Below are 27,345 nucleotides of genomic sequence, written 5' to 3' on the forward strand. Positions count from 1 at the left end.
AAATTATATTTCTTTATAACCTGCAGCAAATACTTGAGGCAAATATAGAGTAGAACATTGCTCCAGGAACTCCCTACTGTCTTAATGTTAATGTTTTGCTAGAGGGAAAAACAACCTTAGCTTGACAATAGCTAGGCCTCCAGTATCCTTGAGTCTTCTTTAGCATACGAATATCTCTTTGGAAATTTTCCATTTGCCTTTCCGTCTCCAACTCCATAGTATAATAACCAGTCACTCTTCACAACTCCAGTGCAGCTCTTTCTTGCCCACGGGCCCTGTCCCTGTGCTTTAATAAAATCCCCTTTTTGCACCAAAGATGTCTTCAAGAATTCTTTCTTGGCCCTTGGCTGGGGAACTCCCCACCACCCCAGAACCTCATCACAAGTGCTCACCCAAAACACTCATTATCTCACACCAACTCCAAACAGAATGACTCTATAAATGACTCAGCAGATCTGCAATTTGGGATTTATCTTGTGAATGGTTCCTACTTGTTTCTATGCCAATGATTCAACCAAAGTGTGCAGGGATTAAGAATATGAAAAGTCATGTCTTACCATCCATATCAAAAATTAATTTGTAACAGCAGGATAAATTCAAACTACCAATGCCCAAGTTTATAGGCTGACGATCCATAAACATCTCAATGTGCCACTTATTTTCCAACTAATTATTGAAATAAAAATGCAATGCAAATGCACTACAAATATACTTTGGTAAGGTTATCAATTGTCAGAAGATAACTCACATAAGAATGAGAAAACCTGAAGTAAACATAAGAATTAAATACAGTGTTACTCTAAATACTGCATCTATGTCACATCAAATTTTTAACTAAATAAAATGGTTAAATATTAAAAATCATTTGCCGGACCATGAAGTTTATCTGAATCCAGGCAATGATAAACCATGGTGTGATGTCATCCACATCTAGAAATATACCTTACTTTATGCAAGGCATTGCTTAAAAATTGCACCTGAAACCTCTTCTTGTGAGTTAAATCGTGCCTTCATTAAACTAGAGGAATTCTTTATTTAAAAGAGCACACTGGGAAAGAAAAGAATTGTTTCCTAAGTGAACTACCTGCCCCCAAGTAATTGGGGGGGGGGGGGGGGAGAGGGTCAAGATACAGAGTTTCCCTAAAATAGTGCACATGTTTACTTCTCATGCTCATTAAAAAGTAATTGAGAAACGGAAAAGCCATTAACTTGACCTTCCCATTAACCCATTACTCCCTGAAGACAAGCTTCCTGGCCAATGGCTCACCTCACCACGGTAACACAACTAAGATATCTTTTTAAATGACTTTCATCTCTTGTGAGAAGTGCACAGCCGAGGCTGCCCACAACAATCAGGGCAGCATCTGGGTCGGTCCTGGAAAGAGTGAGGGGAAGGCGCAACTTACAGAGTAAGAGCCCTGGCCGGCCAGCCAGGAGGCCTCAGCACCCAGAGGTGGCTTCTCCCAGCTTCCACCTTACAACCCAACCCAGAAAGCAGCAGCATTTCATCTTCCCCACGCTTTCCATTCCATTTGCACTTAAAAGAACACTGGATGCATTAGAAGCCAAGCTTCAGGACTCAATTTTCAGCACTAGGAGAAAAGGATTAGGATAAAATGGGACCCAACAGGTAAATCCCCAGGTACAGTATTGAAAATTTACCTCTTCATGTCACTGCTAGCATTGGCCACGTCCACCACTGCTCAGAGCTCACTGCACGGAGACTCTGTAGCAGCTTTCAAATAAAGCAAAAAACCTCAGGTATTTTGGATGAAAAAAACCCCACAGTTTATAAAACCAAACATTTTAGTTCTAACTCAACCATAAGTAACATAAAAGGATTGGGAGGACATTTTGGTTTTATTTGTTTGTGTGTTTGTTTTCAGAAACGATTTTTTTTTTCCTCTCTGGAATTCAAAGTGATTCTGGAACCAAGATGCAGAAAATGAAACCTCTTCCAAAAAGGTTTAGGGTCAGGTTTAGAGCCACCTCTGCAAATGCAGTGGATGTTACACTTTGAAAACCAAAGGGGAATCTAAATACATCAGTACCTTTTAAAGAGGAACGTTTAAAAAATTGGGGAGGCCACCTCACAGTGTAAAAGAGCATGCTATTCAAAGTACGTTTAGGGGAGTCTGGCGGGGGTGGGAGATTTTAGAGCATGGAGGGAAATCATTTGATGTGTTTCTCATGCAACCAACAGGAAAAAAATTCTCCAGGTAAAGTAAGATCTATAGGCATTCAGAAAACATGGCCCCAAGCCTGTTTGGGGACACTGTATTTCTTTTTCAATGTTATTGTTTTTCATAATAAATACTCATTTATTTATGCACATAAGCTGTTAACTGGATTCAAAACCACTCTGGGTCAGCGGCTGGATGAGAACCCCAGTAGGAAACTGCACACAACCAGAAAAACATTCAAGTTCAAGATGGAAGAACCTTAGCTTGGTTCTCTGTTTATCTTCAATAGGCACACATCTCCTCCTGACCACTCAGGGTCCCATGGAATTATTATTCCTCTCCTTCCCCTAACTCCTCATCCTCTGTTCTTCTCCAGGCTTATTTGACTGATAACTGTACAAACTACAACAAATGGAAGGGAAGAAAGACAGCGAGACTCCTCTCCCCAGCCCATCCCCGTCCAGCGCCTGCACTTCCTAATGTGGCTGGAAAGCCCTTCACGGTTCATAACTCTCTACTGAGCTGTCCCAGCCAAGGCAGCTCCCCGGCACGTACTGACCCACCGTTCATGCCACTGTAGACACTCCGGTGATGGGGTGACACGTCCTCCTGCGCCTGCCTTCGGAGGGTGCCCTCCCTGCTGCCTCCGCCGCTGCCTCCGCCCACATGTTTGTGATCAGGGCTCCCCCCATAATGCTGTTTGAGGTGCTCGGGGCTGGTGCCCCTGGGTCTGGGTAGATGCTCCAGGCTCCCACCGAGGGCGTGTTTCTGAAGATGCTCGGGGCTCCCTCCGCTGTGCCTGGCATGTTCAGGGCTGCCCCCAGGCCTGTGCTTCTGAAAGTGTTCCGGGCTCCCGCTCAGCACATGCTTGGGCAGCGTCTCGGGGCTGCTCCCGGGGTGTGGGTGCCTTTGCTGTTCGGGGCTGCCCTTGCACAAGGGTTTGTGGTGCTCGGGGCTGGGTCCTTTGAGTGCTTTTGGGTGATCCGCGGTGCCGGAGGCTCTGGGTTTCTGGAGATGCTCGGGGCTGGTGCTCCTGTGCTTGGAGTGCTCTGGGCTGCCCTCGCCCCGGGGCTTCTGCAGGTGCTCCGGGCTGCCGCTGCTCGCGTGCTGCTTGTGGTGGTCGGGGCTGTCGGTGCTGCCGGTGCTGGAGGTGCTGCTGCCGTCGCCCACATCCCGCACGTAGGGCGCCGTGGAGGCGGTGAGCTGGCACAGGCTGGCCTGGCTGTCGATGGAGCAGCGGCTGCCCGCGCAGCCCGTGCCCTTTTCCTCGTCCAGCAGCACGCAGAGCTCTTTGAGCTCCATGTTCTCCTTCACCACCTCCTCCTGCTTCACCTCCAGCTCCTTCAGCTTCTGCAGGTATAAGGCCACTTCCTTGTGCATCACCCCAGCCGTGTAGCGGCCCAGTCTCTGCCACTCCCGGGACACCCTTTTGCCTTTCTGCCGGTCATCGTCCAGGAAACAGCAGAGGTCTCTCAGCTCCTGGTTGTCCTCCTGGAGCTTCTGGTTGATATCCTGAAGAGAGAGACACAACCATTCAAGGGAGGTGCACATCTGAGGCATCATCAGGCTCAGACCTGCTGGGAGGGAGACTGGAATTGGCGATTCTCTGTGATGTTAGGGGAGGAGGTGAGAAGAGGAGAGGAAGCTGATGACCTGTAGCCTTGCATAAAAATAACAATAACGGGTATGGGTTATGCCCCCTGCCCAATGCTTACTTGCATCCTGTCATCAAATTGTCACCAAACACTTGGGCGATAATGATTATTATGGTTCGTTTACAGAGGGGGCGACTGGCCCTCACTAAGCTTCACTTGCCCAAGGCCATCCCGTCAGTATTTAGGGAGCAGTCAGTTAATTAACAAGAAACTAGTAAAAACCAAGGACCCCCTGTACTGCTGTCAAGGAAGAAAATGGCTGCTGTGAGCGGTCAAATGCTTAAAAGCTCTGAGGCAACAGGCCTTCCATCAGCACAAATATGCACTGCCTGGTGTTCAGCCCTTGACATGGGAGGAATGGGCCCATTCCCTCAGGGGACCAGCACAATTGCCCTCTAGTGGCATTTCCATCCTGCACCCCCAAGCCCTACTTCCTATACCCACTGCATGTCTCCCAGGCATTCCACATGAAACACAAGCAACACCAAGCTCTTGTGTCATAGCCAAGCTCTCCTCCCCAAATTGCACCTCTCAGCAAATGCCACCTCCACCCATCCTGCTGCCCTTTCTAAGAACCTGTGGTCATGCCAGCTTCTCCTTCTCCCTCACCTTTCACTTCTGAGCTAAATGGGTCTTTTGGACCTTACCTCTGACATTTCGCTCGTCTTGTCACTCCCATACATAACATGCTTAAAAGCACCTCACTGCCCTTAGGGTAAAGTGCAAAATCCAAGTCTCCCAAGACCCCCAATCCTCCTAACCCGGTCTATTTCTCCTGCAAAAATGGTGGTCCACTCATTCAGTCACAAGTGTCTAGTAAGCATCTATTATGTGCCAGGTATCAGTCCAGGTGCTAGGGACGTATCAGTGGCCGCAGCAAAGACTTTGACATCCCCTGGTGGATGTCAAATGTCAGATTTCATTCTGGTGGGAAAGACTGGCAAAAGGCCAGTATAGAGCACAATACCATGTCGTGATAAGTGCTGGGCAGAAAACTAAACTAGGCTAAAGAATACTATTCTTTAAGAGAAGGCACCTCACCAACAAAGGAGAACATTTGAGCAAAGACCTGGGTGAAATGATGGAGCAAATGTTTGAGGGAAAATGATCCCAGGCAGAGAGAAGGGCAAGTATTTGCCCTGAGACACATGTGGCTGACGTCACAGTGAGGCCAGTGTGCCTAAAGCACAGGGAGCGAGGGGGCAGAGCTGGGAGAGGAGGTGAGAGAGATGAGGCCCAAGGGGGTGAGTGTTGCGGCTGGGTAATGCTGGGCCTTGGCAGCCACGAGGACTCTGGATTGTTGGAGACCTGAGGATAGGAGTGACATGATAGGGTTCATTTTGTAAAGAACCACCATAGTTCAGTACAGAAAACAGACTGATGGAGGTGGGTGGTGGATAGAAGAAAGGGAAACAAGATAAGGTAAAAGCCAGGAGAGATCACGAGGAGGCCACCAGGCTAGTCCGGGTAGAGGGAGATGATGGCGGCTTGCACACATGGCAGCAGCGGAGGGGGTGAGACCTACCCCCCACCCCCACATCATGCACTGAGCCACACCAACAATGGCCCGGTTTCAGGGCCCAAGGAACAAGCCCTTCCCCTCTTTCACTTGGAATGTACTCCCCTAACCTTCTGTACAACCTAAAGGTCTCACTTCATAAGTCACTTCCCCAAAGAAGCCGTCCCTGACCACAACCCCCCTATCTAAAGGAGGTCACCTTGTACATTACCATCACCTCTTCGATTTCACCTCTGTGGCACTTATTACACTTATTGGTTTGGTGGCAATGGACCGGGGGCAGTTACGGGGCTGCTACCTAAGATCTCCCCTGCTTTACAAAGCCGGAAGACCCCTGGTCTTGTGACTTGGTCACCCAACCCAGAACTAGAGGCACTCAGAGTGGGCACTCAATCCCCTTAAACTCAGATTCGCTCCAACAGCTCGCCTGCTACTTGTGAGAAAATAAACTATAAAACAGCCACACCCTGCACCTCCTAACAGTCTCGAGGTCTAAGATGGGAGTCATTTTCAAAGCCTGAGGAAGAAAAGGATCTTGTGCAGCGTGGTTCCAACTCTGATTCTAACTCTTGGCATCCTGACTACTCTGCCTCCGTGTTTCTGATGCCCGTCTCTTCTTTCGCTTCTCACTGCCACTTTCTGACCTCAGGCCTGGCCGTTTCCAAACACCTCCACCTGGCCTCCCTGCCTTGGTCCGCCCCATCCTCGAGCTTTCCTCGCCCACCGGATCCAAGCTCTCCTTGGCCAGACTGCTCTTCAAAATCACCCCCTTAATGTTATGTCTCTCCTGCGGCAGCCCAGCACTTCCCCTTCACCAGGAAAATGAATAAACCCTTTGGCCAAGCCGGGAAGGCTTCCTCTCACCTTTCCACCTTTAGCTCCACCTACATCAGCTAATTATGAACCCTGATTATATCTAACTTCTCCACATATGAACTTGCCTAAGAGAAGAGATTACTCTGACAAGTCTCCCCTCGCACTAGAACAGCCACTGCTTGCAGCAGCAACAGGCATACATGAATGAACGAAGTAACTTTCCCACCCACTGCTTACTGCCTGTAAGACACTAGCTGGAGAACTTACTGGGCATCATCGTTTTTTTCTTCAAGTGTAGATGTCTTAGCTTCTGGGGGGACAGAGTCCATTCCAAAGTCTTTTTTGTGTGTGTAGTTGACATGCCTGGCATGGTGCCTTGCGTACAGGAAACAATATATGTTTATGGACTGACCAACCTTTTAAAGCCCTAGGTCAGTGGCCAAAACAGGATATAGCCCTAGCTACTGAGAAAGGATTTCTTATTCTTGTTTCAGTAAGCCCCTGAGAGGTTGGAGTCTACGGTTTTAAGGGAATAAATGATCTGTTGACACTGATGCTTTAAGGTAAATCAGAAGCTGTGGATATTCAGAGAAAAGAACACTAAAAAATTAATCTTTCTAAGCTTCAAAAATTATTCTACATTTAGTTGAATCCTGGCATTTCATAGGAAGTTCAAGCCATGTTCTTTTCCATTTCCAAATGAACTTCCAACTGCAAATACTTCCTTTTGACTACACACAACTACTCCTGATTTCTCCAGAACTGGGAAATAAACAGGACCTATGTTACCACGAGCTTCATAGAGTTAATGCCTTTCCAAATGGAGTATGGCATATACTGCCCAGAATTCCAGTTGGGGTAGAAGGGGTATTGGCCCATTTCATTTTCTTTATCAGCACTCCTTCTTCCAAGAGTAAATAATAGTCTTGGGAATACAATTTTGAGCTATTTCCTTTTCCTTCTGTGGAATAGCTAAGCAACCAATTCGATAATAATCTTTTAAAAAGCCAGCTTCTTCAAATCTGCCACATTAAGATCTGGGCTTTCTTTTTCAAAACACGAAGTGTCCTTTTAACATTGCCACTGGCCACAAGATGTTATCCATCTATCTAAAGTGGACTTTTAAAAGATTAAACCCACCTTACAGCATAGCACTCAAAGTTTCAAACATAAGACTCTCAAGTACTATATCTTTGGTGAAAGAATTGTTCTAATCTGTTATTTTTCTTCATTACAGGGAGGGGGATTGGTACGTTGGGGAGCAAAGAGGAACATTTATGTGATGCAGATAACAAATCTACAGATTCAGTGCCCCCAGATCTGCCCCCTGTCCCCTGAAACCCCAAGTCAGAGCAAGCTGAGTGTTGGTATGTGCACAGCAGTGCATAGATATGGTTCTCAGAATCCAATTCCTTATAACATCAGAACCAAAATCTCCTTTCTTCACCCCTTTCAGGATCACATGCTCTAACTACATAATGTCAACTCGCCCAAAGAAAAGAAAGCCAGCCTATTTTAAACATTTTATATCTATGTGACCTTGAGAAAGCTATTTAACCTCATCTATGTATCATTTAATCCTTGACAAACCTTTTGTGGAGTTAACATCCCCATTTAGCAGATGAGAAAACTGAGGTTCGGAGAAGTTAACAGGTGCCCAAGATGTCAGACTCCAAATCCTTCATCCTTCCGCTGCCCCATCCCGCTCTGCCTCTTAAATGTTTAAACACAAACAAGTCAGCCAGTGCTTGGTTGGACCCAGTCTCATGCCCCTCAAAGGAAAAGAATGAGTGCTCGCATCTCCCTATCTCTATAGCTGCAGTATCATCTAGTAGCCTTGAAAATATTTAGATGCAATTGCAAAAGCGGATCACAGATAGGAGCATAAAAAAAAAGAAGTGTTGTGGCCTTAATTACCCTAAATTTACAGTCCTCAACTGAGAACCCAAACCATCAGAGCCAAAAACAAAACCAAAAATCCTTCCTTCTAGTTAAGCTGAAATAAATGAGTGCACATATCATTTACTCGGGCAAACACATTAATGGATCACTAGGGTGTCAGGGATGTTCAGAAAGTAACCAGCCCCATCTCTCTGAACTTGATAAGGAGATGCACAGGAAAGCCTTTTTGAGCCAGGTCATGAATCTAGACCACCAGGAGGGTGGGATGAAACTGCCTTTAACTGGCCTAATAGGTATTTTTCTAAATGAGGCTACTAGAATGAAAACCAGGATCCCCCACCACTCACACATAGCACACCCCCCAACACACACACACACACACACACACACACACACACACAGGCAATCCATACAACCCAAAAGAACCTACAAGTATTTCTGAGTTATTATGTCAATGCGCCACACTATTCAAACCTTTAGGAAATTAATTGATTAATTACTTAATTAAAAACTCTTCCAAGTTACATTATAGTTCAAACCATGGAATCAGATTAAATTGGAGAGTTATGAACTATACCTTTGTCCAGCTTTGCCTAAGAAACCCAACCCTGGAGATGCATGGCTACACATTCACATGCCCTTTCCTGATGACAGTATCTACCATTTCTGTAGTCAAGTCCAGTAAAACTTCCCCTACATCATCATAACGTATTGTCACAACCCCCTAGGAGATGGTTATTATCACTTGCATTTTATTGATGAATGAAATGAGGTTCTGATAAATTAACTACTCAAGCTCACCGTCCTGGCAGATGAGGATTCTGGATGCACACCCACCTCTGAGATGATATTCCCACCACGCTAGCCTGCATCTAATCCCCCAAGAGTGTGGTCTGGTGCTTAATAAATACTCCATTAGTGATGAATTAAACCAAAGGAGAGTGTAAGCCTTGGGATTTTTCTGACTGTGGGATTTTCCTAACTGCACCCACTCTAGGGATATAGGACAGTGACTTGGGGCCCAGGAAGAAGGCCATCTCCACCTGCACCGGGCCCAGCACCCAGGTAAGCATCTGGGATCGGCCCCCTGCACTCCTTTTGGCCCCAGAATCCCAGAGCTGGAGCCCTGAGGTAATTAGGAAAGTGTCTACTGCCCGAGAAGTGGGGTGGGAGTGGAAAGGGGACAAGAACAGCATGTGCCTGCAGGAATTTTCTCCCTGGCGTCCCTGTAGTGTTTTCGTTTGTGTCAGGCTTCCTATAAACAAAAGCTGAACAATGAGAGGAAGGAATACCAGGAGGCACCAGTGCAAGCATCGAGGAGAGGAAGTTTGCGGTGCTCCCTGGCAGGGCGGATCCCGGCCAAGGGTCTCCCGCAGCCAGGCTGGCCAGCACACTGCTGTCACACTCAGAGCTCTCCAAGGAGAAAAGAAGTTGGTGGGGTTTTGGTGTTCTTTTCTTGCTTTTTTATTTTATTATTATTTTTTTCCTAATAGCAAAGAGAGAAGGCTACTTCAAAAAGAAAACATCATTGGCTGACACTTGGGGTGGTACCTTTCAAATCCCCTTGTCCCCTTCAATGCTAGATGAAATTATAATCAAAGTCGGGGGGGGGGGGATGGGGGACAGGACCCCGGATGACGCCATCTAAACTGAGAGGAAGGAAAGCACCGGAGCAGGTAGAAAATGAGAAGACAGAGCTTAAGCTCCTCTGCACTGGATGACACACGCCAGCTCCGAAGGTGGCGCCTGCGACTTTTCCCCAGGCACCCCGCCAGTCCTCCCCAGCATTGGCGCCCTTTCCTCATCTGCTGGAGAAGTCGTGGTTCCTGAGCATCCGTACCGCTGACTCCCAAGGACAAAGATGCCCTGGACTCGCTCCCTCGCTCACCTTTTCCCTTGCCTACTGTGACCCGGCTCCCCAAACCACTGATTTTCCAGGCTTCCTAGGAAAATAAAGGTTTGCATGCCCATCACCTCCCTCCCTACTTTTAAGCATCCTCGGCGCCCACTCCTGCCACAGAGGTCAAGTGAGAGCTCGACACTGGCTCGCCCTATATAGGGAAGGGGAGACCAATCGCTTCCAAAGTTTGGAAAAGTTTCCAAAGGGCTGGGGATGGGGAGCAGGGGGTGCTGACCAGGAGAATGGGGAGGATCACCTGTTGACGGAGGGAGGGAAAGTTTGCCTGGACCCACCTCCCCGGGGCGCCCGGCTCCCTGCCCGGCCCCGCGCTCACCTTGAGCCCGCGGATCTCGCCGAGGTGCAGCTGCAGGCGACGGTTCACCTCGCGGATGAGGTTGCTGTGGTCCAGCATCGCGCTCACCTTCTCGGCCTCGGCGCGCCGCAGGCTGCGGATCAGCTCCTCCTTGCTCCACTGCAGCAGCTCCTCGTCCGACACTTTGGACAGGTCCTCCACGGCGGCGGCGGCGGACGGGCCCGCAGAGGTTGGGGGACAACTTTCCGCCGCCGCCGTCGCCGCTGTGCCTCCGGCCGCCTTCGACATGGTATCCGCGCGGTGGCAGGTGCGAGTGGGTGGAAGAGGCAAAGCGACTCCCGAAGGCGCGGGCGCGGCGGGGCCGCCTCCGCCCACACCCCTGTGCGCTCCGGCGAGTCAGCTGCACCGCCCGGCGGCCGCTGGGTTGGGGCGGCAGGGGTCGCGCTGAGCGGCCATCCTACCTCGCCATCCCGGCGCGCGCGCCCGCGCACCCCCAGGGCCGGGCAGTCACCCGCGCTCTGCTGCCTAGGCGCGTCCCAACTCGGCGCAAGTCCATGGTGAGGGGCGCCGGAGAGCGGGCGCCGCCGCAGGAAAACCTCGGCGAGCGGCGGGGACGCCGAGGGACCGCGCCCCGACTCTCCTGCCCTCTCCTCCGCCGGGATTCGAGACCGTCGCCCCCCACACTCTCGCACACACGCGCGCACTTTCCTCCCCCTTGCCCAGCTGCAGCTCCGTCTACACGGCGCTCCTGGGGGAGTTAGGGCGCTCCGGGATCCGCGGCGCCTCCTGGGTTGCTCGAGCGACGCCGCCGCTGCTGCCCGAAGGCTCAGCGCGGCTGGCCTGCCGCGCTCCTCTCGCCGCCTTCGCTGCGCCCGCCGCCGCTCCTTAGGCTGCTCGGGAAAGCCTGGGATTTGCAGAGCCGAGCCGAGCCACGCCGAGGTAAAGGCTGGACCCGCAGCAGGAGAAGCCTGCAGCCGGGGCCATCTGCAGCCAGCCGCACCTCCCGCGCGGGCCGGACGCAGCTGCTGCTAGATCGCCTCCCGGGCTCCCGAGGCGCGCTCCCCGCTATCCCTCCGGGGAAGGCCGGGGGCGCGGCTCCTCCAGCGCCGGGGCGCGGGTGGGGCGAGATGCGGGAGACGCGTGAGAAGCTGTGCCACCCGGGCTCTGGCAGGCTCGCGCGCGCCACCATGTGGTGGAAGGAGCTCCTTCCTCCGCCCCCTGAGCGCCAGGCTTGTCACTAGGCAAGGGAAACAACAGGGGGCCAAAATGAGAGACGCGTGGTATTTCCAAGGACTGGAGGTCAGGGAAGAGAGACAGGAGCACCTTACCGTCTGTTTCTACTTTGGAGAATGGAAGAAGAGGTCAATGGCAAGAGAAAGAAAGAAAGAAAGAAAGAAAGAAAGAAAGAGCGGGGGTGGGGGGTGTGGGAAGGTGGGAGATGGGTAGGATGGGAAAGGAAGCTTTAAGAAAATCCCAGTGCTCTGAAAAGGGGAAAGAAAGGCTTGGGGCACTGCTCTTTAGGGACCACCCACGCCCACCCCAGGCCTTTGTCTTTTCTGAAAATCCACTACTTTGTGAAGAAGCTTCAGGGGATGGTATTGGATCTTTTAAAGTTTTATTTGAAAAACATAAAAGCCTTAACTGGAAATTAAAATACCTTCCCCTCCTGTTTCCCTAGCCCTGGATTTTAAGGTCTGCACAATCACCTCCCATCTGAGCAAAGGACAGCCCCTCAGGGCAGCCCGAACTGCCTGGCAAGGAGATTTCCATTTTCCTCCTGCAGCGGGCTGTCAGTTCTTACTGGTTTGGCTTTTTGTGATGGTAATTTTGAGAAGGGGGTATTCTGTGTCCCCCGGTCAAATCTTTGGGCTACAAAATTCCCCTTCCCACCCCCACTCCCCTATTCTACCCTCTTGTTGCATGGAATGGAACCTAAGCTGAAAGCAAGTGATTTTTGGTTTTGTTTTTGGTTTTGGGTTTGTTTCGGTTTTTTGTTTTTTGTTTTTTTTGCCTTGAGAAGTGGATGCATTGGGTCCCAGGCATGTCATTTTAGATGAATACTTTCTCCTCCAGGATGGAGACAGAGCCAGAAAACCGTAGGGACTACCCCCACAGGGCTTTGGTAAGCCTGGGTGCGGAGGGAATAACCACCTGGTGGGTTGAGGCTTTAAATCTGAGACCCTCCACCAACAGGTCACTGTGTGTTCCTTTATAAAACTGCCACCTTTTAAAAATCACATGGGAACTTCTGAGATTTAGCTTCCTGCAGAGCAAAGGAAGGTGGTGCTAGAAGAGGGTCTTAAAGTTCCCCTTAGCTTGATTACACTTTAGACCTGTTTCTTCCAGAATGTAGGTCCCTGACCTCCCTTTTCTTATAGCACTTACCTTGTGAATTCTTTCTCTGCTGCTTTGAGATGTAAATCACCTCCCAGTTTCACCACCCAGGAATGTCCTTCTCCAGGACCTGGGAGCCATCCTGGGAAATGTAATAATCAAGGAAAATAGCGCTCCCCCCCCCCCCCCCATCTCTCTTAAAGGAGAGAAGCCTAACTTCACTAAGCGCCAATCAGCAAACATCAATGGTCTAATCATACCGACCAACTCAACTTTCCCTTCCCTGGCCCACTGATAGTGTCCTCCAGTACTTTCCCAGTAGCCCACCCCAGGGCTGAAAAACCCTCTTGCCTCTTATGCCAGAGGAGTGGAGTTCAGGCGCCATCTCTCTCTCTCTCTCTCTCTCTCTCTCTCTCTCTCTCCCTCTCTCTCTCTCTCTCCCTTTCCTATTACAATAATCTTGCATAAAGTCTTCCTTGGGTTTAACTACATTGATTGAAATTTGGCTTTGATCCCTCCCCTTCTCTCATGTACACAGAAGGCTTTCCTCAACACAGGTCCTGAGACTTCTTTTGGCACAGAGGAAGAAATGCAAGTCAGAAAAATATGAGTCCTGTCTCTGTCACTGGTTAATTCTTCTTGAACAAATCATCTAACCTTATTGGGCCTCAGGCAGCTAATAAGATAATGTACATGAAGTGCTTTATCAAGTTACCTACAGAAATGCTACTTGGTTGATAATTTGGACAGCCCACCTTCTGGAAATGGGAGCCACCCACCACATCTGTGTGGTTTTTTTGTTTTTTTGGTTTTGGTTTTGTTTTTTTTTTTCCTCCATCAGGTTTGTTCTTTAAGAGTCCTGTTTCAAAATCAAACAACCAGCACCCTTCACCACTAACTCTCTCAGACATTTAACACCTATGCGGCTATTCAAAGGCAGATCTAGATGGCTGGAAGGAGTGACCGGACCTATGTTGAGAGATCAAGGAAGCAAGAAACCAAAGAAAATTTTCACCACAAATGTATATGCACTAGCAGCTACTTAACTATCGGGCTATATCACCTTGGTGAAGTTTTATTGTTTCTAATTTTGGTCATGGACTCAGGATAGTAATTGAATGAATAATGTTGCTTCATGTTGTTAATGTCCTGTGTGGTATCAGGAACTTGGCTGCTAAAAACAGAAAACTCAAAAAACAGTCACTCAAAGAAGGCACTTATTTTCTCTCACATAACTGACATTCGGTTGAGGGTTGGTATGTTGTCCTTATATCATCAAAAAGACTCCTCTCTGCTCAGCCATCCTTAGTATGGTTGCCTCCTGGCAACAAGATGGCTGCTGGAGCGCCGGCCATCCTTCTACATTTGGGGCAGGCCAAAGATATGAGCAAACGGCAACAGTACACGTGCTCCCTTAAAAGGTTTTCCTAGGGCACCTGAGTGGCTCAGTGAGCTAACCATCTGACTCGATCTCAGCTCAGGTCATGATTTCATGGCTCATGAGTTTGAGCCCCATATCGGGCTCTGTGCTTTTGTCACCGAGCCTGCTTGTGATTGTCTCTCCTCTCTGCCCCTCCTCTACTTGTGCATACTCTTTCTCTCAGAATAAATAAATAAACTTTAAAAAGAAATATTAATTAATTAAAAAAAATAAAGTGTTTTCCTAGTAATACGACCCAATGAATCTCATTTATATCCTAATAGCCAGGGCTTGCCATGTAACCACCTCCCACCTGCAAGGGAAACTAGGAAACACTTTTAAAGGTAGGCACATTAATGCCACAAGTAAAATCAGAGTTGTTTCAATAAGAAAACAGATATGTGATAGAAACAGTTTTGCCTGCAGTCTCAGCAGTAGACCCTGGGTACAGTAAATGGAGGAATCTAAAACCCAGCCCTAAATGGCTGTAAGTCCTTAAGCCCTGATGGCTTTATCTCCTCTGTTGTTTTGAATTACCTCTGTTCCATCACCACTCACTATCGCCTCACTAGGTCTCACCTGACCCTTCTCACTGGTCCCCCTGATGCCAGTATCACCTCTCTGAAAACTGATTTCCACACAGCTGCCTAAGTAAACTATCTACAAAGTGAAGTCCACTTGCTTCGCCCCTAACATAGATTGAATCATTACTCATAGTTCTTCACAGCCTCCCAGTGTAATTCATACCACATGTGACTTTGTGGTAGCTCCCACCGAGCGGGTAGAGTTTATCTTCCCGCCCCAGGGATATTGTGCTTGACCGTGGGCTTGCTTTGCTAATGGAATGTGGGTGTATCTGAGGGGTATGCCTTCTGTTTGTCCCCTCATCGCCCTGTACTTCCACAGGTTACTGACAGAAGAACTAACTTTGGGTAGCTGCTGTTCCTTCAGTCTGGGCCCCAGCCAGTGCCACCCCAGGCATTTTATAGACCTGCACCCTGATGTAGAGCCTCCCTCCCATCACAAACCCTTGCATCAGTGTGCAAGAATATATAACTGTTATTTAAGCCATGGGGTTTTGATGAGATACATTATGTGGCATTAATGCAATAGTTAGCAGATATACCTCCGCTACCTAAATCTCTTCAGTGGCATCTCAGTACCTCTCCATAGAACGAAGCCATATTCCTTAGTAGAGTACATAAGATGGGCACAGTCTGGCCCTTGCCTCCACCCCCATCATACCTTGCCTCATATCTCAGACTTCATCAGTGCCAAACTGCCCATAGATCCTACCAGCACTCTCCATCCCTCTGTGCCCCCTGATGCTATTCTCTCATGCTTGGAATGCCTCTTCCCTCTGGACAACTCCCACTGGATACTTCTACTGGCATCATCTCCTCCAGATCCCTGGCATCAGCCCATTCTCTGATAAAGGCAGAAGGCAGTATTCCTCTCCACTCCCATAATCTCCAGTGCATACCTCTAACCTAGCACCTAAAACAGAATATGGAACTACAGGAAATTATAGGTGGAAGCTCATATTAACCAGCCAATCCCAACAGAATAGTTTAGCTCCAGCTAGAATTTAATGTAATCTCTTTTTCACTTTCTCCAAACCCTATGAACTTATGTCACACCCTATGAAACTTCTTGATGCAATTAGAAATGCTGTCGAGGACATTGCTGCGTATATACCATATGCCTTGTTATGATGTGGCACCCTAATCCATGGGGTTACTTGGGACCCATTAGTCTCAATCTCACAGACACTGTGAATTATGCAACTGGTGTGCATTTCTCTTTGCATTGGCTGCTGGGAAGTCAGATATAAATTGGTGGCCCACCCTCAGCAATTTAGATAAGACTTAAGGAATATGATTTGTTGACTAACCTGACTTCTATCATTTTCTTACTTCCAAATTTCTCCCTCTTAATTTCTTCTATCTTGTTCCTTATGTACTTTTGTAAGTTACCTGATACACACATACATATACACGTACATACATGCATATACATATATACATATATACACATGTATACAAATATACATACATATACACATGTATACATAAATATATATACATATATCCAGAAAACAGAAAGGAGGGGAAGTAGGAGAAGGGAGGTCTTGTCTCCAGTCATAGACCTTATAATGTTTTCTCTCTTTCTCCTTTACTTTGAGGTCTTCTCCCCCTAGTAGCTCCTAAACTCCATGAAGACAAGCCCCACTTCCCACCCTAGAGTCAGCATTCAGTAAAAGAGGGAAGGGGGAGGGAAACAAGCTTGCTCAAGGCCTTTGTTCAATTCTTTTATCCCCCTTGTTTGGAAAGCCTCATCACCTGCATCATATATATAAGACCTCTTCCTTTTGAAAATATTAATTACCGTTTAGTGTATGCTATTTTGGAAGTCACATGAGTGCTATGCAGTTCAGAAAATTCTTTTAAATTGCCTAAATGTAGAATAATATCATGTTTTAATGAGTTAGCCTCAAATAGCTGTAAGATGCTCTCAGGTGATGGGTTTATTCATTGATGATGCCAGACATAAGTAACCGTATTGCATGAACAAGGCTGCGGTTTATCTCTTCGAATCTGTGTTTTGTCAGGTAACAGGAAGCTACTGAAACATCCCATCTTGCTCCACTAAGAACCAATTTCCCAGGGAATACTTTGAGACTCAATGTAGTGCACTGGATTTTTGCTTGGTGATCTAATTCTGAGTCCAGATCCAGAGAACACGATCATTGTGTGGAAATGGGAAGTAGCTGGGAATCCCAGCAGTAACAGGAGCCTCTGGTGGTGGTGGATATTACTGATGGATGCCTGCAAAACACACTGTCACTGTGAGCCTCTGTGAAGGTGCTTTGCCTCGGTCCAGCCCCACAAACCGAACATTTAGGAGCTTGCTGGCCTTTACTGTATCTTGTTCTGTCAGCTACGATGGCAGAAACTGCCAAGGGAGGGTTGATTTAACTGCCAGAAGCACCCAAGGGAGAGAGGTCCAGCCAGCCTGACCCTCAGAGTGTTGAGATCCCAAGAGTGTTCTGAGTCATGAAAACGGCTGCTCTGTCCCCTCCCCCAACAGCTTTCTGTGGGTGTGGTGGGGCATGTGTCTCATGGAGGAAAACAAAAAGCAGGGGATACTTCAGGAGCCCCTATTTCTGATTGTTTGTAAAGAAAATGAATAGATCCATTTGATAGTCCCTGGACCATTAATGCCATTTCCAATCTTAGCCCTCCTCTGGGTGTCTTCCCCACAGATTCTCAACTTTGGCTGCATATTAGAGTCACCTGGGGAGTTCAATACATACCAATGCCTGGGCCCCTCCCTAGAGATTTCTGATTTAATAAGTCTGGGGTGCAGCCTGCCTATTGGGGTTTTGTAAAACTCCCCACGTGGTGCTGCTAGGCAGCCGTTTGTGAATTACTCTTGTAGATGGTGTAGAGCGCTGTCCAAGAGAAATATATCACAAACCACAAATGCATGCCACAGATATAATTTTAAATTTTCTAGTAGTTGCACAAAGCAAAAAGAAACAGGTGATACTAATTTTAATATATTTCACTTAATCTAATATATTCAAAATGTTATTCAACATATAATGAACATAAAAATTGTTAGTGAAATACCTTGCATTTTTTGTTGTAAGACTTGATAATCTAGTGGGTATTTTACATGTAAAGCACATTTCAATCCAAACAAGCCATGTTTCAAGCGCTCAGTAGCCACACGTGACTACCAATATTGTGACCAGCAATAAGTGGCTACCGCATTGGACATCACAGCTGTAGACCATTTGGTTGGGGATGGGAGTGAAAGAATAAATAAGAGTGGGACTCATGGTGGGCTGAATAATGAATGACCCCACCTCAGATATCCATGTGCTAATCCTCAGAATCTGAATATTACCTTTAATGGCAATAAGGGACTTTGCAGGTGTGATTATATTAAGGCTCTTGACATAGAGCAACCATCTTAGCTTTATCCTAGTGGATAAATGCAATTACATGTATGCTTGCAGGAGGGAGGCAGGGAGATTTCACAAACGGAAGAGGCATGTAATGTAACCACAGAGGCAAAGATTTGAGTGGTGAGTCAAGGACTGCCTGATCCTCCCCAGAGCCTCCAGAAGAAACACAGCCCTTCTGACACCTTGATCTTAGCCCTGAAAGACTCATTTCAGATTTCTGGCCTCTTGTGAGAGAATAAATTTCTGTTGTTTTAAGCCACTAAATTTGCAGCCTCCATGGGAAACTAATACAGCCCATTTAATAAAAAAGCACTTCCTTTTGATCTGTATTATTATAGTTATCGCAGTCTTTCTTCTTTTATTGCTGGTTGGATACCTATTGATTTTTTTTGTTTGGAGGGCAGGGAGGGACCTGTCTTATTCATTGATGAACCCTCCACCACTCTGAGCAAGTAAAGTGTTGCAGGAGCACAGTAAAGCGGCTGAAGCTCAGCCTCAGAAATGCCCAGATTCAGGTGCGCGTTCAAGAAAAGCTTGAAAGAGAGGCCACCTCCTGAAGAGGTCTTTATTGGGGAAAGCGACAGATCACAAACATCCCAGATGTCCATTGGAACGCCTGCCTGCCTTAATCAGTTGAAGTGTCTTTGAGAAGCTGTGACCCTGGAGTAGAGAAAAGGAAGAAAGTGCTAAAATCAGGACTGCCTGACAGGTCTGACCTTTGAGGCCAATTCCCATGGAACTGCCTATGCTTGCCTGTCCCCATGCAGACCCAGCCCCATGTGACCTGGGAATTTCCAGCCCCTTTCCTAAGCTACCTAAAATAGACGTAGTTAAGAGTCTCACAAGTGAAGTTGCCCCTTCACACATTTGCTCAATAAGATAGCTTTCCTCCTAACACTGAAATCAGCTGCCCTGAGGGTGTGCAAGTTTGATTAGGAAGTCCCTCTTTGGCAGTTTCTCAAATAGCCAGTCCCTGGCAGCATGCATAACACCTGGGATATTGGCTTATAATGCCCCCATTAATAAAAAATGACAAATGATAGAGGAACGTGGGTGATGGACATTGAGGAGGGCACTTGTTGGGATGAGCACTGGGTGTTACACGTAAGCAATGAACCACGGGAATCTACCCCCAAAACCAAGAGCACACTGGATACACTGTATGTTAGCCAATTTGACAATAAATTAGAGAAAGAAAGAAAGAAAGAAAGAAAGAAAGAAAGAAAGAAAGAAAGAAAAAAAAATGATAAACGACAGTCTTAAAATTGAGGTACGCTCATTGCCTTTCAGAATGGAACTTTCCAAGATGCCATAATCACATTGTGATTGAACAGGAACTATCATGGATGAGGCACAGCACCTTAAGGAATCAATGCTGGGACAGACATTTGTATCCTGTTTTACAGATGGGGCTCAGGCCAGACCCACACAGGCAATGTGGAGCATCATCCTGGTGATCACCTTCACCAGAAGAGACAGGAGGGGTTTGAGGACACTGCAGAGGGCTCTCAGGCCCCCAACCTTCCATGCAGCCTTCATGGAGTGGTGTAGAGGTCTTCGTTGGCATGTTTGATGAGACCCAAGTTATTGGCATTAGTGGTAGAGCAAGCAAAGAATGAGAACAGGCTCCGAAGTTGACAGAAATGGAGTCTTTATGCCTTTGCAACCTAAAAAAAAAAAAAAGAAAAAGAAAAAGAAAAGAAAAGAAAAAAGCCCTAATTGCAGAATAATTTGCAAGGAAGGGAGTTGTAATTGTTTCTTTGGTTTGTCTGGGAGCATCTACAGATGTTCATAAAGCAGGCTCTTTCCCAGGGGAATGTTCACATATAATGCTCTTTGCTGGAGCACCACTATGATGCTCGGTAATTCCTATCCCTCCAAGTCACAGCCTAATGTCACTGCCCCAGAGACACCATTACTAATCAGGTCATCTAAAGGACCTACTCCTAAAATAAATAAATAAATAAAGGACCTACTCCTTCATCATGAGTTCACCACTCTCATAATACTTTCATCCTTTGCAGTTATTTCTAGTTTGTTTACTTTCTACTTTGAGCTGGGAGAGGAATGAAGGAAGGAGCTGTGTGTGTTACACCTGACCCGAAAGATACTCAACAACTCTGTGACTGGATAATGGGCAGATGTTTAATATTTGTTTGTCAGCACAGCAAGCCACTAACTGCTCTGTGCTTTGTAACAGTACAGATTCCCCCCAGGAATGCTAATTCATTTCACCAGGGATGAGGCCTTGGAAATGTGCGTTTGAAGGTTGCTTCTCGGCTGATTCTGATGCGATCAGTCAGTACAACAGCATGTGGAACAGACCCCTGTGCCTGCCTCCCTCACACCATTTCTATTTGATCTCTTTGCAGTGAGAGTCCTGGCAACAAGCTCATTCACACACACCCATCTCAGGGTCTCTGAGATGCTTGAGAGCATCCTATATTCCTATTTGCATCGAAACCACTTGTCTGCCCATGAGAAGCCATGAATTCAATTATAAGGCTAATGTTACCTTCTATACACTGTGTTTGACACAGTTTGGGGAGAATATTCAGGGAAGTGGAGGAAGTGTGTGTTCTGGAAAGCTCATTCCAAGTTTCTTGGAAACTGAAAGTGACATACATCCTTTGGGGGCTTGTAAAAGAACTGGAAGCAAGAACGCCTAAGTTTGACCAGATGAACTCTAAGCAGGCTTGCATGATGGAAGAACAGTCTTAAACACTCTTTCATCAACAGATGGGCAGCAGTAGGGCATTCCAGCTGCATGGTGGTGGTGGCATCAGCAGGAAGAGCAGAGAAGGAATGAGCACCTGATGAATGAACTTCACTCTGGGCCTTCACTATTCATAATGTGTTCTGTGGACCAACAGCAGCAGCCTCATGGAAGACCTTGCTGGACACGGAGAAGCCCCATCCCCACTCCAGAACTACTGAATGGGAATCTGCCTGTTGATGATCTCTGGGCAACTGATAACATCAAATTTTGAGGAGCACTGACTTACACCAATGGCAAATAGGAGTTTGGTGGACTAGAATTTAGGAATTACTAGCTTAGAGGAAATTCCATTGTGGCCATATTCAATCATGTCTAAGTAGAATGTGAGCCAGGGAAATAGGGCTTATCACTCTTGCATTCCTGAAAGTCTTGTTTCCTTGAGGAGGGTATGAGCTAACTGGGGTCAAGGAGTGTTCACTAAACTCCTTTTTTTCCTCACAGAGTGCAGCCTTGGGAACTAGAATTTGGTTTTTGGTAGGCAGTAACATCAGGTAAAGGTAAGTCTGACGGGTTGACTGAGATCTGCCTCTGCCATTTTCTCTTTAATACTCTTGGCCTAGAACCTGAGCCAACCCTCCTAGGATGATGTGTGACTATGAAGATCAAAAATTTTAGAAAATGGTTTAGGAATCTGTTATTCATTCTTATAAACATAATGTCTATTCCCATGAGCTAGTCTGTCCAGAGTTGAGGTTGTGGCTGACTGTGTTGCTTTAATGTGTATTAAATGCCCCAGAGGCAAGGTGACATAAACGTATGAGAAATCATGAAACCAATTTGGGTAGCAGCTGAAAAACAAAACAAAAACAAAACATTGGTTCTCTAGCTCATTGACTTTCATCTTCTCCCTAGGGCAGAAGGAACTCTCAAGTGTATCATAATATCACTGGTACTCTTTCCCCTCTCCCCACCTCTTGCCCCACAGATAATCACCAGCAATAATTCTTATTTTGAGGGCAATATGTCAGGTACTACCAACATGACCTCACATTTAGCCTCTACTGCCTTTATCTGTGTAATATCACAGTGTCCTGAGAATGTGCAGTTTGAGAGCTTTTTTAGAAAATTACTGAAAAAAACCCGAGATACATGTGTGTGATGTGAGTGTGTGTGCATTTGTATATGTGTGGGTTCTTGACTGTACAGCAATTAGAAGAGACTTTGGACAATGAAAGTAGAAAATTAGATTAAAATATATAATTCAGCCCAAATAAATATGGCCATTTTCTCATGAAATTAAAAAAAATAAAGAAATCTGTACCAGCAGGGATCTCTAGTATTTGTTCTTTAAGGAAAGTATGTTCCTGATTATACTGTTCTATTTTTTTTTTTTTTTAGTGAAATGCTTAGAAAGAATTCACTAATGTTCTGAGAGTTCCATCAGGCCCGCATGGAAGGCTAGAAAGAGTGCAGGAGCCTGGACAGCTGCTCAGCTAGAGGACAAACTTCACCTCTAGCCACCACCTAGCCACAGGGACATCCAGCTGTCTGTTCTGCAGCTCTGTTTGCACACCTTTAAAATGAGAATGATAACAAGCATCAGTCATCCTTTTTTGTATTAAAACAATGAGAGGAGCTTGTTTTGAAAAGTGTAAACTGCATAACCAAAATGCAAAGTTTGAGTAATTTCTGTGGATACTACTCATCTCTGTTTTGCTAAATCTCCCTCCAGCAAGCAAAGGCATCCTCAGGGTTCACCACTAATGTAGCAGAGAAACTAAAGCCCTTAATTGCTTCTATTCCTCAGGAAGAATCACCCGTATTCTAAAATTCATGCTGAGACCAGGAGCTTTACAGCACAGCCAACTCTAAGCTACATGGAAATGGATGGGGCATTTTTCAAATTATGCCTTTCAGCCCCCTTCCCACCTCTCCTTACCCAACCCCATGCCCATTACCAGAGCCACTGGAAAACTGCATGTGAATTAGCAAAAGGCACCCCTTTCTTGAGTGGTATCTTAAGTAGTGTATCTCATCTTGTACGTAACATAAGGAATTAGCCATACAGTTATGGAGGCTGAGAGGTCCCAAGATCTACAGTCAGCAAAATGGAGACTCGGGAAAGCTGACAGTGTAGGATTCAGTCTGAATCCAAGTCCAAAAGCAGAAGACCAATGTCCCAGCTCAAGACCTGTCCCAGTCAGGCAGAGAGCAAAGTCTCCCTTACTCCACTTTTTATTCTAGTCAGGCCTTCAGTGGACTAGATGAGGGTCACCCACATGAAGGAGTGCAATCTGCTCTACTCAGTCTACGGTTTCAAATATTAATTTCATCAATAAACACCCTCACAGACACACCGAGAACAATGTGTGGCCAAATATTGGGACACAATGACCCAGTCAAATTGACATATAACATTAACCATCACAAGTAGGGTGCATGGTGGACCACAGGCTGCATTCCAATCCCCATCTGCCCATCACCTGGGCACACTGGTGTAGAATACAATCTACATTAACAAACACACGGTGACCCTGCCCTCCATGTTAAGGACTGCTGTAAGAAATGACCTCTTCTCTTCTCCAGAATCAGGGACATTGTAGTCCTACCTTTGTGGCTCCTTCAATCCCAACAGAGTTTCTGGACTGATCATGTTTTGGGCTCCACATAATAAACCCACTAAGGGTATTTTATGTTACAGTTTGTTTGAACACAGCCTCTCTTTTTTACCTGGGATCACCCACACAAGCCTCTGAGTTACATGACTTCCATAGGTCAAGGATACAACGCTGAACCCTTCCTTTCATTGAGAGAAGCACAGCGTCCCCCAAGACTGGCATGTCTGGGCAACACTTTCAGCTTTCCCTCAGCAAGGAATGAGAGAACAGAGGAAATCTAAAACAGCAGGAAGAGGACTAAGAAAACACAAAATAAGCCCTCAAAGTAAGGAACCATGTAAACGAACGAGGAGATAAACAGAAATAACAACTGACAAAGCATTCGATGAGTACTGAGTCCCAGAAATGGCACTTGTACAGAACTGTAGCATATGGAGTGAATCATTGTTTACCAGCCTTGGACAGGCTGCTGTCAAGTTTCAATGCATATGCAACAATTAGGAGTGGAATGCTCAGTGTGTGGAGAACCATGATGTAGGACCAGCTTCGGAAAACACACAAAACCTACCTTTATCATGTCTCCAAAAAGAAGGGGGTGGCATGTAAAATTCCCCATTTAAGGCTCACACGTACAATATATAAATGTTTCATGAAGCAAAGGGTTGGAATACATGGCAGTTCCAAGTGAGTAAAAAAAAAGGTTTAGATGTTGTTGGCTAAGAAATATAAACAATGCCACCAGGGAAAGCTGGGAAATACAGTTCTTGCTATGGTAACAGGTTTAGAACATGACTCTGATGTGGAAATGCAATTTTTTATGCTGGAAGAATAAGCAGAAATTGCTTTACCTGCAAATATATTGTCAGTGTCCACCCCCAAGATCTGAAAACCTGGAAATGAATGCAGACCCAAGGAGGCAGAAGCTTTGAGAATGGTGCTTTCAGGTGATTTTCTAGGCTCAGAGTATAAAATTCTGGCCTTCTGACTGCCAAGTGGATCACTGTCATATGGAGATGTATGTGCTGCTACATCAACAGCTAGTCTTATAGAAGCTCAGCTTAATCACCGTGGTTGGGAGACTTGGTTCCAGGCCAGCCTGCCCGACAGAAATCATGGACGGGGCTCCTGAGTACCCTTAGGATTCAGGTCTCCACTTGGAGAGCTTGGACCTCAGTCTCCTAGGTAAAGAGTGTCACCATCCCTGCCCTCCTCACCAGCCTAGCCGCCTTGCCACTTAGGCTGGCATGCCTCCCTTCATGCACACTTGTGTGTCCAATGGCTACCACCAACCTCACCTGTCTGGACCTGAACTCCTGACAGACTCCCAGGCTCACTCTCCCCACAGACTCCCTATCTTAGCAAATGGCAGCTCCATTCTCCCAGCTACACAAGCCAAAAGATTCATCCTTGACTTTTTCTCCCACACCCCTCCTCTAATCATCTGTAATTCTAATGGCTCTGCCTTCAAAATAAACCCAGAATGTGGCTGCTTCACATCACTCCTGTTATCACCCTAACCCAAGCCACCAATGCCCCTTGCCTAGATTATTGCCACAGCCTCCTAACTGCACAGTCTGCCTCTTCCCTTTGCCCCTCTTGGTCTATTCTCAACACAGCCTAGATATAAATCACATCATATCACTCCAATATGCAGAACTCTAATGCCCCCAGGTCACTCAAAATGAAAGCCAGAGTCATTAAAATGACCTATCTGGGCCTTAGAATCTGTTCTCCCAGGCTCTGGTTGCCAGTCTTGCCTTGTCTCTGTTACTTTCCCCTTTTTTCACTCTGCTCCAGCCTCACTGACTCTGTCCCACTTCTTTTAAAGCACCAAACTCAGTCCCACCTTCGGGCCTTTGCATTCGCTGCTCCCTCTGCTCATCTGTCCTGGGTGTCTCACTCCCTCACTCTTCAGGCTTTCAAGTCTCAACTTCAACATCACCATAAGGGCCTCCCTGGTCACACTGCTTAAAATGTAACACCCTCTCCAACACTTCCGAACCCCCTCACCATGTGGATTGGCAAAGAGAGGGAGGCGGGCGGTCTCTCTCCACACTACCCCTGGGGTCCAAGGCTGTTGAATGTTTTGCCACCTTGTAGCTGCACTATCTGGAAGATGTGACCTCCTAGACCAGGGAAGGGAGGAGAGAACTTGGAAGTGACAAACTGGCTCTAATGTGCCTGGAAGTAGGAATGGCACATACCAGTTTCCTGCATAGTTCATCAGTTTCAGTTACTCCAACAGTTTTACCTCATTACAAGAGGGCTAGGAGTGTAGTACTCTACATGCTCATGAAGGAAAGGAGAACAAGACATGGGTAAATTCTATGTCATGAACTATGAGCTCTTTCCTTGGAAACCCTGCATTGCTTGAGCAGTAAGGACTTTTGTCTCCTTATCTTATTGGCCTAAGATCCATCCTAGATTGATCCGTTTCATTCATTCATTCAACAAATATTTTTAAGTGCCTCCTATGTGCCAGTCATTGTGGATGATGCTGAGGATACAAGACGTGAGGTTAGCCTTGTGTTCCTAGCTGCAACGCCCCATGGAGGGTTGGAGAGGCAAACCCCAATATGACTCCATCTTCCCCCACCTAAAGTCAATGGATGCTGCACATGCCCCATTGGGTGTATGTGCAGGATGGACAGAACAATCTTACTCTTCCCAGGAATGCTGATATTCTAAGGGGGTGCTATCAATGTAAGCATTCTAAGAGTTCTTGCAGCCCTTTCAGAAACTTACAGATCCATTGTAGATGTATGTAGCCACATAAGTGATCATGATGTCCTTTGTTCAAGAAATAACAACACATAAATGTGCATTTGATCTTCTTCTCTGGAAGTGAGCACAAGTTCCTTCTTTTCTGGACCTCAGGTAGACACCATGGAATCTTTTGCTGCAATTACAGGCGAAAATCTAAACATGATTGCAACACAAGGATAGAGTCTCTTTTTAGTGTAATGTTTAGGAGTGGAGAATGTAAGATAACACAACAGTTAGGAATGCAATTTATGTAAGTTAAAAACACATATTCTCAAAACCACAAAACACTATATATCCTTCAAGGAACATGCATATATAATATGTGTGTTAAACATACTAGAATAGTTGCTTATGGAAGAGCAGGGGAAAAGAGTGGGGATCCAGATGAAAGGAGGGGAAATGAGAAAACAAGAGAGCATCCTAGGATGGACCATGGTGCTAATGTGCCATCAAGTGAGGAATATTACTAGGTTGTCAAATACAAATTTTATATCTCATTTTCCTTTCTTGAAGGGGCATGCAAAGAAAACATTTGTTGAATAGACTAATGAAAAGGCACCAATCTAAAATTCATCTTTAGAGCCATAAGACAAATGGACAAGGCTTCCTTCTATCCTTCCATATTCCATTTTCTGATCTCAGCCCCGAGTTAAGTCTATAAGTAGAAGACAATAATATAGCATGCCTTGTCTAACAAATGAACAAACAGAAAAAATTGTAACCCTCTGTGTTAGCAAAGGTGTGGAGATAGGGGCACTTTAAAGTTACTGATAGGAATGTAAAATGGTACATCTTTCTGAAAAGCAATTGTTATTGAGATCCAAAAATATATTTATAGCCTTTAACCCACAACTTCCACTTTCAGGAATTTATCATAAGAAAAGTAACTTACGTACAAATTCTATAAGCTGATGTTTGAGGCAATATTACTTAAAATAACAGAAAATTGCAAATAACATACACGTTCAGCAGTAGGGGACTGGGTAAATAAATTATTATATTACCTATTCGATAGAGTTGTATATAGTCAAAATGTAACAATAAGGGGGAACATGGGTGGCTCAGCTGGTTAAGCGACTGACTCTTGATTTCTGCTCAGGTCATGATCTCATGGTTCATAAGATCGGGCCCTTCATTGGGCTCTGTGCTGAAAGCATGGAGCCTGGTTGGGATTCTCTCTCTCCCTTTCTCTCTCTCTCTCTCTGCCCCTCCCTCACTCATGCT

At 46.3% G+C, this 27,345-nt stretch overlaps 1 protein-coding gene across 8 annotated transcripts in view; it reads right to left on the reverse strand.

Annotated features, from left to right (window-relative positions):
• CCDC85A (coiled-coil domain containing 85A) overlaps positions 1 to 27,345 on the reverse strand; it is a 255,711-nt gene that overhangs the window by 190,277 nt on the left and 38,089 nt on the right. For 6 of the 8 annotated variants that reach the window (XM_060605505.3, XM_060605495.3, XM_060605486.3 and 3 more), the window contains exons 1-2: positions 10,310 to 12,667; positions 2,747 to 3,695 (exon numbers count right to left, since the gene is read on the reverse strand). In XM_060605505.3, coding sequence (XP_060461488.2) covers positions 2,747 to 3,695; positions 10,310 to 10,576 — 1,216 coding nt within the window. In that variant the 5' untranslated portion in view covers positions 10,577 to 12,667. Of the gene's footprint in view, positions 1 to 2,746; positions 3,696 to 10,309; positions 12,668 to 13,387; positions 19,686 to 26,100; positions 26,275 to 27,345 lie in introns of those variants that run through there. The other 2 variants (XR_014137418.1, XR_009602120.3) reach the window with 2 other exon arrangements.

Source organism: Panthera onca, chromosome A3, assembly GCF_046562875.1.
Source record: "Panthera onca isolate mPanOnc1 chromosome A3, mPanOnc1 haplotype 2, whole genome shotgun sequence".
Taxonomy (NCBI): domain Eukaryota; kingdom Metazoa; phylum Chordata; class Mammalia; order Carnivora; family Felidae; genus Panthera; species Panthera onca.